This window comes from Crassostrea angulata, chromosome 6 (assembly GCF_025612915.1).
Source record: "Crassostrea angulata isolate pt1a10 chromosome 6, ASM2561291v2, whole genome shotgun sequence".
Classification (NCBI taxonomy): domain Eukaryota; kingdom Metazoa; phylum Mollusca; class Bivalvia; order Ostreida; family Ostreidae; genus Magallana; species Magallana angulata.
This window is the reverse complement of record NC_069116.1, coordinates 45,143,593-45,154,656: the sequence shown is the minus strand read 5'-3', so window position 1 is coordinate 45,154,656 and position 11,064 is coordinate 45,143,593. Positions and strand designations below refer to the sequence as shown.

Genomic DNA, 11,064 nt, shown 5'->3' with positions numbered 1-11,064 from the left:
TTAAATTTATCCTTGTTATTGTGCCCGTATTTTACGGCTTTAAATGAATTATGTAGAAAATAAAACAATATTTTGAAATTCTTTTTTAACGAGGCCGAGTACAAATCGAGTACGCACGCTTTCGCGCAGCGTTTCATTTGTATTATGACGTCATCTTTTGGCTTGGTTGACGTCATGGCGTGTTAGTTTCAACTGCATATTATATTCAGCGAAATTTGTTGAAAATAGCTCGTTTGATCACAGGGGCTCGTCACGAAGTTTTTTCAACCTTTTATATATACCACCTCTATACTATAAAATACACAAGGGAGGAATCAAAACTCGAAAAAATCGCTACCTCCCGATTTCGGTCGCCTCGTATTAATTCTTCTCGGACGTTAAACCCTGCACTCTAGGTATCATTAGATCGGGAAAGGACCATAGTTTTTAGGAATACCTGCAAAATTTAAACATCGGCAACAATTTTAGAAGTTTTCACGCATTTTCTTCCAGTTTACTCTCCGGTGACACTTTCTTCGATCGAGTTTCTCAACATTAATCATTTCTATCTCTCATAGAGTACATATATTACCGTTCTAATTGCTTATTATTGTTTTTGTTTACAACAGCGATGTAGAGCAAAATCAATACCGGACCTTTTCTAATACGGGCCGGACCCTTTTAGTGCAAAGGCGGACCTTAAATGTTAACATTTATGGTTCGCCCCGGACCATTTTACAGGGCGGACCTTAAATTATACGACACCGGTCACACCCGCCGTGCGCTTTTTGTAGCAATCGGGAAAACGGAAAAATCCGTAGACAATTAGGTGATCAACCACGGTCTAACAATTAGCCCGAAAAATGTCAGTCAGCATGCAACAAAGAGGAAGATCACATTAATCTTGCTGACAGGCCGTTGTGTCGACCATAGAACTTACGAAAAGATGGCACCAGTCGAGATTGTCGATGGTCCTGTTTTATCAATTTGATTGTCAGTAGCTTGCTTCGCCTTAGAAATTGATCATACATGTACGTAGAGCATGCCCTTGCGTTTCGAATTAACTGAGGGACAAAAACTCTATATGCAGGTGATGAAGGGAAATTGCTACATAAGTAAGGACAGTTGACTATAGAACTATTAAAGTCATCAAGTTTATCATAAAGTTTTGCTGTAAGGTTACCATCAATGTTTTTTTTTTCTGTAAAATATCCAATTAAGAAAGAGATGACGCAGATACTGTGGTATATTTTTTTTTCAAGTTCGAGTATCGAGTCGACGTAAGTGTGGAAATGGCAATTTTTAATTGATAATAGTCGATATACCTGAATGAGTTAAATGGTGTAGAATTGTTCGTTTGCGTTTAATTTATCGTTATCGTTCGTGTATCGTAAAAATTCACTAAGTTAGTGATCGGCCGTGTATCCTGCGTAATCGTTTGTGTATACTCTGCGTGATCGTTTGAGTATCGTGCATGATCGTTCGTGTGTCACAAGATTGCAGTGCGTGTCGTTTTTAACAATATTGTTGTAACTACTGTACCATATATACAAATCTTTTCTATCAGTTATCAGTTAAATGTATAGTACATCTCAGAGTAATATTATTAAGACTTCTATATTATTTGTATTATCCAAGATGAAATATTATGAAATGGGGGTTACAGGGGACATAAAAGTTAAAAACAAAATTCTAATTCCATGTGGTGACTGCTGAAAATATATGCAGGGAGTCCGTAAACTACATGTAGTTTTTATCACAAAATGCATTAAGAGTCAGCTACCCCCCCCCCCTCCCGAAACATCCATAAGAATGCGACGTTAAGATAAACGGCAATATTTATCCAGCTTTACAAAGTCAAGTCTGAGAGACCATGTTTTAATATATTAAAGTACACGAACATCGGTTTTTTTTTTTGACAAGATAATAGTTAATATAAACTTTGATAATGAGTTTTGTTCAAATGTAATAACAAGTTTTTCTAAGAGGATGCAGGAATTTTAAGATATTTCAATTTATTATGTTATAAGGTAGACAATGTTAAAACTTTTGATATTGAGTCTATGTAATTTATAAGGATTGAAAGCTTTTGAATAAATTTTATCGTCAGAGTATCTAAACGATTTATCATTTCTGGCACAAAGAAAATACTTTACTCTGAGATTATTTTTAAAATTTGATTAAGTGTAAGATATATTACCTAATAGTTTATCGTTAAGATTTTCACCTGATTTTAGCTAGGCAAGCATCTGAGGAAAGTGAAAAATTTAAAGCCATTTCACAGATCCCATATGTCAAGTACACATACCTGTACATAATATAAATACATATAATGCAAAAGTGAAGTAAAGTTGTGCCTTGAACTCAAGCAACAGATTCACCTGTTTTATTCTCTAGAACACCAAAGACAGATCCATGCTCAAAAAAGTAGTTAAGGTAAGTTTAAAGTAAAAATTAAAGACATCAATCTCTTTGAATGTGTTTGTTTGAATGCAAAGAAAACATTGCTATTTTTTGAATTGATATTTATACCGCTGTTTGCTTTTATTTTAATTAATACTGGAACATTCATTATATAGAACGTTGTCTAAACATATTGATTATTATCTTGATTGTATACAAACTCAAATTCCAAAAAACAATCTACTCAACAGTGTAAACAATATCTAAAATACGTAGAAAAATTTATTGACTACAGTTAGATTGGTAGTAAACCTTAGACATTAATTTGTAAACAATGTATTAACAGATTGTGCTATGCATAAAATGGGGAAGTTGAATAAGTGGGCGGGGGAGACCCCTGCCAGCATTTTTATAAAGCATCTTTTATCTGAAATTCTTTTGGAACAGTGATAAAAATTTCAAAGTAATTTGACGTGAAGAACAAAATTTACAGATACAATGTACATGAACGACGCACTAAATACCAACTTACTGGTTTGCAATAAAATAAAAAAGGGTTTTAAATCCTGCAACTCAAAGAATGAAGACCACCTATATGTATCTATTACATCATCATGATTTTCAGTTTAGATTTTTTCCTCTGTTTGATCCTCAGTCTAAATATCCATCCATGCAGATAGCTTTTTATTTTAATTTTAAAGAATACTATTAGGTTAAGAAAAAAAATTCGGACACAGAATACACAACAATGAACCAAAAAAATGGTTTAACATATTAATATTGCATGATATTAATGTGTAAAGTGTTAATTCCCGGGCTTGCGCGGGATATCATCTAGTACTTATATAAATGAGCTATTAGCAATGGAAACTTTTTTCTACTTTGGAACGAAGTGTATTAAGTATCAGATGTTCAACGCGCTATTGGTCTTGGTTGTGTTGGCGTTCATAACCAAATCAGCTGCGCCTTCTAATGGTAATAATAATAATAAAGGTTTTACAAATGACTATAATAAGCTATTACGGTAATGGCAAGAATGAATATATTCATATTGAGGCTATCACAATCTATATATTTCAATGCAGTCTCCAAGTTCATGATACATATAAATCACACCATAGCGCATACATATGTTGAATATATTGCAGTCACGTGGAGAACCCGTAAAATTGTTATTAAAGCCTTGCTGGATTGTAAAATATTGATTTTGATTTTTAATGAAGTACTTTGGAGTTACACATGAATGGATCAAAGGAATCCGGGATGATTCGCACCTATTCTGTTTCGCGCTGAGATGATTCGCACCTCGATGTTTCGCACCTCCCTCGGAGCGAAACATCTCACTGTATAAAGATATTTTTCTCGTGTTATTATTGCTCTGAAATTAATTATAACCAATATAAGAATTGAAATAAGTTTGAAACGATGTTTGCATTTATGTATGCGCCGCTATAGTGTAATGTTTTTTTTTCGTTTTCGTCGTCTTTTTTTTATGAGAGCTTTGAAGCCATGGCGTTATTAATTGTGTTTTGATAACAATTATAGCATGTCTTTCAGTTTAGATTTACCTGTATTTTTATGAAAAATTAGGGGTGTGATAGCAGGTAATTAAGTACCACAGATCTAAAGGTGGGGATAATTTAATTACATATCTTTTCTGCTTTAAACTTTACATTGTTGCCTATATGTGTTGTTTTTGTGTGTATTTTTCATTAATTTGTATGTCATTCTCCAATGACGTAAGATCGAATTAATTCATACAAATATGGGAATGGAAATTATCAAACAATATCACACATTACTTTTATTCAAGAGTAGTAAAAAAATGGTAGTTGAATGGATATCCATATTGTTTGATAATTTCCATTCCCATATTTGTATGAATTAATTCTTACGTCATTGGAGAATGACATACATATTAATGAAAAATACACACAAAAACAACACATATATATAGTTATGTATGCAGAAACACTTATTGTGGATCTTGTACATGTGTACATAGTGGTATGTTTACAAAAATTCATAAATTATCCTTTAAACAACTTGCAAACGATTGTTTGTATACTTACGTTGGCTATATGAAAAATAATACTATCTTTTTATAGTTGTGCCTCTAGTATTCTTCACTAGAGAACGTTAGTCATTTAAGATTAAATTGCCGATATAAATACTAACCTTGGTCTCATAACTATCACTTGTCTTATCATTAGCTGCTCACGGTGTTGTCCAAGCTATTGGTAATTGATAATTCAAAATGACTTAATTGGTTGTGCAATTAATTAAATGAACTAGTTATGGTGTTATTTAAAGAATAATTAGCATGGTCTTCGAATAATCACCGGTATTACTGTATTTTTAATCATAACATTATAGTCTGTTAACAGATTAATTGAATATATTGTGTCACGTGCAGGCACTTCAATAATGCTTTAAATGGGAGAAAAACCCTAAAGTATTTTTATTTCATAAATATTTTGGAATATTAACTTAATATTTACATGTATATATTTAATAAATCATTTATTACTAAGAATGTATTCGATGCAAAACATCACGGTGCGAACCATCTCAGCGCGAAACAGAATATGTGCGAACCATCTCAGCGCGAAACATTTTAAGGTGCGAAACATCCCGTACCCGATCAGAGCTGTTAGTTTTAACACAGTGCCTTCATGCTACCTACACAGAACTCTATATAATCAAAAACATATACTGTACAGTACCGATCAGACCCAACCTAACACCAGAGAAAACCCCAACTAAACCCCGGGTTTACTTTCTGGGTTTATTTTGGGTTTACTTTTTGAAAATTTGGGTCCACTCGGGGTTTACTTTGGGTTTACTCGGGGTTTACTTTGGGTTTACTCGAGAATTGCTCTTGGAGTCAACTACATGTATGTTATGCTCTTTTCTTGCACACTTGATTAAATATAATAATTATGAATTCATGTATTATTTTTTAGAACGACATTAAAAATTGATTAAATTTATCTTCTTGGTTTGATTCAAACTGTAGATTGTACACCAAAACCAACTGATCTTGTGTTTGTTCTTGACGAAAGTGCAAGTGTTGGAGAAGAGAATTTCAAGTTACAAAATGAATTTGTCGCCAAGTTTGTGGAAGGATTTGACATCGGCGAATCAAAAACTCAAGTTGCCGTGCTCACATTTGCAAATACACCTGAAGTAGAATTTTATTTGAATTCATTCTACGATAAAACTCAAATGTTACAAGCTATAAGGGAGATAAACTACACACATCCAGGATTGACAAAGACCCATATAGCTTTAATGACTGCCAGGACTGAATTGTTAGATCACACCCACGGAAGACGAAGTGACGCTTTACCCTTTGTTATTGTTATGACGGATGGCAGATCTATGATTCCACCAGACACCATTTCACAAGCCCACCAACTTCACGCACTTAATGTTACAGTTTTTGCTATTGGAATTTCAAGCGAGGTTAACGAAGACGAGTTGCACGGAATTGCTTCAAGTCCTAAGAACGTCATTGTTATTAATGATTTTAAATCTTTAATGTCAATAAAGAAGCAGGCTTTGAATGGTGTATGTGAAGGTAGGTAAACACAATTTTAATTCTAGAAACAATTATGATTCATATCAAATGAAATTTTCTCATATTGATATGTTTATTATTTTAGCTTTAATGAAAAAGGTCTATGTAGAAAACGATACTATAACTACGCCTTCAACACCTACAACTCCTACAAGAACCACAAATTCTATCATCACCACAGCTCCCATCACCACAACATCTGCTACAACAACCACAAATCCTACCTCAATAACAACACCAACAACAATCAAAGCTCCTACGACAATGATAAGACCTAGAACAATCACAACTCTTACCATAATAACAACACCAACAACAACAACTCCTACCATAATAACAACACTGATAACAACAACTCCTACCACAACAACAACTCCTACCACAATAACAACACCTACAACAATCACAACTCCTACCTTTACCATCAAGACTCCTACCACTACAACAAGTCCTACAAAAACCACAACCCCTAATGGATTCAGCAACATGATCCCTACTGCGAAAACATTTACCGGAACACGTTACGCTAACACCACGATACAAAGACACAAATCCCCAATTCTTATTCCGGGATGGTTTCAAATAATCAAAATCGGACTGATTGCTATTGCTACTCTTGTTGGCATTGGGCTTGTTGGATGTTGTTGTTTCAAGTTCTGTGGAGGTAAAAAAGAAAAAGATGAAGATGAGAAGGATGAAATAAATGCTGTATTATTTAATGCTTGAGCAGTCAATAGACCAGAATATTTTTCCCGAGGTGCAGGGAACAGCTCAGTATGATCTATTGCCCGAGGCCAACGGCCGAGGGCAATAGATCATACTGAGCTGTTCCCTGCACCAAGGGAAAAAATTCTGGTCTATTGACTGTTCAAGCATTAAATAATTGTTTTATTACCTAATTCCTTTTTTACTTTTCGGGGTTTATAATTTGCATATTGCAGATGGTTTTCGTGCCATTATGCAATTAATAAGATTTTTTTTTCATCTTTTACGTGCACAAAACCTGTTGCATGCATTACAACATCTCATTTTATATTAATTTACACAAAGAAGGGGGAGTCTTCAGATTTTAAATCCATGTAGTCTTTTACCTTATATGAGGCTTTAAAACTGTTGATTATTTGATACTCCATTTTGATATAGCATTGAATTTGGTTTCACCAAGTACTAAAAACAGCGTCTGTGTAAAGGAATATACATTCCCTGAGAACTATCAAAAGGATGTAACATTAACATACCCGCGTTCTGAAATACGTTGCCGGTCCAATAGATCGCAGTCTATTGACCGGCGGTCCAATAGATCGAAGTCTATTGACCGGCGGTCTAATAGATCGCAGTCTATTGACTGGCACTTCAAAATAGACGCAAATATTTAATTTGTAATAAAACAACAAAATCCCTTTGATTAGGTAATAATACATCAGCAGGGAATGCCAACAATCGGTCTCAAGTGGCACAGCATGGTGGGTGGATCAAGGGCTTTTAGTCAGACACCGGTTGCTTATACAGTGGTTTCATTAAGGTTGTTCATCCATAACTATCATATTTCATATCTAATAGATTGCATGCAAGTTTGATCACTAAAATGTTAGAGTGGTTTTAAGGAGTTTATTAATTAATAACCTTTGAAATCTTTAAAATAAATTAATTTTAATAAATCTATCATATGTTGAAGTTGACATTGAAGTCTATTGGAGAAATGAATTTTCAATATATTTCTTTAGTACATGCAATTTTCTCACATTTCTCTTGATGAAAAGATGAAAAACCTTTCCCTTTTTTCGAATATGCTAAAATAATTCATAGTTTACCATACATATGTACAAAAAGTGATTTTAAAAATTTTTCCTAAAGGGTAGAGAACTCTTTAAAAGGGTTTTAAGTGCAAAAAGTTCATTTATTTGACTACATACATGTACATACACCCGAGTTTGGTTTATGTCAGCCTCATAATAGCTTTAAAATACGTATTTGATGTAGTATAGATCAATCAAAATTGTTAACTTCACCTTAGTTATGGATGGATTACCTTAATATTCAAGGGTATCAGTTTTCGTGGATAAAGTGACAATCGCAGTTTCAAGGATACGTAAATTCGTGGCCAGTGACCCTATCAAAACAAATTGATAGTAGAGATTGCACTTCAACCAACATTTAATTTCATTGATAAACTTAACAAGGAAATCCACAAAATGGTTTTCAACAAAATATTGATGAAACCACAGCACGACGTGCTCTGCTGTTAAATCATATAGTGGCAAGAACTTATACAATTAACTTTATATATATATATATATATATATATATATATATATATATATATATATATATATATATATATATATATATATATGTATGCCGCATGTGCATATATATTTGCCGCATGTGCATCATAGAGGTCAAATGATATGCACTATTACATGTACCAATAGTTTCATGTTCCACATTATTTAATATGTTATCATTTGTAATTCGCCATTTCATATAGAAATCGCCTATACAAAAATACCGATTGTTCTGAGCCATGGACAAAACATCTTAATGTCATAAATTTATTTGTTTAAATGAGAACATAAATGTGTCAAATATTTCCCCATGTCCATAAATGAGCAATGTGCATGCATTTGATTAGGTTTTTCAGATGTTCAAAATAGCACAGATATAAAACATATTATCATGTTGCTTTTATGATGAACAGTATAACTGCTATGATAACACTTTGTCGTCGCTAATTATCCTCTCCTATATATGTTAGAGTAGGAACGATTTTCTATTTTCGCTTTTTCTTTTTCATTCGTAATCCACGGGAGCGATCTTAGATAGCATAAAAATACCATAAGTCCCAAATTAATGAAAATACACTTATCATTTAGGCAAAAAACATTCACAGTTTGATGATAAGATGATAAAAAGTTTATCATAAAAGCTTTCATTTGCAAAATTAATTTTTTTCACAAATATTCAAGTCTGAAAGGTTCCATGTTTATACTTCCAACTTCTACAAAATACTTTTTTACTTCGCTTTTAGGAATTAAAAAAAATCCCAGGTTTAATGTCAACCATTTAACTTCACTTAGATACGAAGTTAGTAAAAACTATGGTGGCATATCTCTGCTCCCTATGTGGAAGTTATTTTTCTATCAAATATGTCGACATGCAAGATAAGTATGTTGACATGTGAACATACCTAAGTTGCATGTCAACATATGTATCTTGCATGTCAACATAACTAAGTTGCATGTCAACATATTTTCCTCGCATGTCAACATAACTAAGCATGTTGCATGTTGACATAAATAAGTAGCATGTACACATAACTAAGTTGCACGTCGACATAAATAAATAAAATGTGAACATAACCAAGGTGCATGTTGACATAAATAAGTTGCAGGTCGACATAAATAAGTAGCATCTAGCATCTTGGATGTCACGTGTGGGCTATATATGAAATTTTTCGAGATTTCTCATAATTCTTATTTGATTTAAGTTTTCTTACATGTCAACATAGTTATGTTGCATGTTCGCATTACTATCTTGCATGTCAACATATTTATCATGCATGTCGACATTTTTAAAATGAAAATAACTTGCACACAAGGGGCAGAGATATGCCACTATATAAAAAAACCTGATGCACCGAGGAACCCTTCCTAATTCATTGGGTTTAATCTCTTCATGGACCATTTTTATTGTGTTTATGATAACTAAGCAAATGTATACTTTTTGTATTGTACAATAGTATTTTACAAAGTAAATTTGTAGTGAATGTTTCTGAGTTATGTTGGATACTGTTACAATGTAAGCAATGAGACTCGCTGGACTGTTGTCGAACCTATTGTAACCTAAAAACGTTATACATTAATTATAAGTCTACTAATTGTTTATCAGTCAATATTTGTCATTTTCTTACAATAAGATGTTTATTAAGACCTTCAATTAAAAACAAACTTTGTTATTCCCCGATTTTTAAGTGTGGGCAGTGTGACATATATCAGACTGTGTCTCTAACAATTATTTGATTAGATCAAATTATTTCGATAGTGAAAAACAAATTTGTAATGAAAAGATTAATGACGAATACATTTAACAGAGAAATAGACTGTTCATCATAAAAGTGAGAGCAAATAACCAAAACAACAGGTGTTGAAAGATATGCTTAGTAAGAACCTCGTAAGTTGTAAGTTGTATAACACCCCTCCCGCGTAAGAAAGTTCACTATTTCGATAAAGCTGTATGGGACACCTTGAAATATGTATATATTTTTCTTTTAAAGAAAGGACGCACATTAAAAGCAAATATAGCCAACGTTTGAAAATTGTTAATTTGTACAACATTTGACTTTGAGTTTCGTTAAAAAATTTCTCAGAAATAAGGTAACAAAAACACATAAAAGTTTTCTAAATCCGAGTTAACATTCAGTCCTTCTTTTGCTCTAGAGGGGGTTTCAATTCTCCAACATTGCAGACATGGATGCAGCAGGTGATCCAAATCTTTCACTAGGATTTTGGACTTACAAATTCTGAAAATTATATAAAATATAAATGATTGTTTTTATCCGTAGAAAAAACAAACAAATAGATATTTACGGTTTCGTCAAATGGTCTGCATTATCATGAGATAAATAATTCCGAAAATGATACAAGTAGGTATATATTGGCGCTTAAGAGGAATCAAATGTTTACTATATCTATAGTATCGTTCAAGCAGACGCTTGGCTGTCTCCGTAAATCTCCGAGTATTTATTAAACTCCAGGTGTGGTATTATAGTGTTCGGAGTCGGAAAATTAAACGTGACCGAACGGCTTTTGGTGCTACCATGCTTAAATGTACATTGCGTTTACAGAATGACAAGATATTACTTCAGAATACAGTAAATTTACATCAAGTGAGACTTGATTAAAAATTCTAACTTAATATGCAACTTTTATTATGAATGTGAGTTTTATCATGAATGTAACTTTAATTATGTAGTACACAAGAAAATGGAATAAAAGAAAAATCTAAATGAAATAGAAATTGTCATTTGTTTAGTTGTTTAAAAACCAATAGCCGAGTCAAATTCAGGGTAAAAAGTAGGATAAAACCCCAATAAACAAGCA

At 32.9% G+C, this 11,064-nt stretch overlaps 1 protein-coding gene across 1 annotated transcript; it reads left to right on the top strand.

The window, feature by feature from the left end:
* Positions 1-3,245: 3,245 nt before the first annotated feature.
* LOC128187538 (collagen alpha-1(XII) chain-like) lies at positions 3,246-6,691 on the top strand. Its single transcript, XM_052857958.1, has 3 exons — positions 3,246-3,357; positions 5,402-5,965; positions 6,051-6,691. The coding sequence occupies exons 1-3, from the start codon at positions 3,246-3,248 to the stop codon at positions 6,689-6,691; spliced, it is 1,317 nt and encodes a 438-aa protein (XP_052713918.1).
* Positions 6,692-11,064: the final 4,373 nt, after the last annotated feature.

Excerpts from the sequence above, each read along its gene's own strand:
- LOC128187538 (XM_052857958.1), top strand. The coding sequence starts at position 3,246 with ATGGAAACTTTTTTCTACTTTGGAACGAAGTGTATTAAGTATCAGATG. Across the intron at positions 3,358-5,401 it reads ATCAGCTGCGCCTTCTAATG|ATTGTACACCAAAACCAACT; the intron begins GTAATAATAATA and ends TTCAAACTGTAG. Across the intron at positions 5,966-6,050 it reads TTTGAATGGTGTATGTGAAG|CTTTAATGAAAAAGGTCTAT; the intron begins GTAGGTAAACAC and ends TTATTATTTTAG.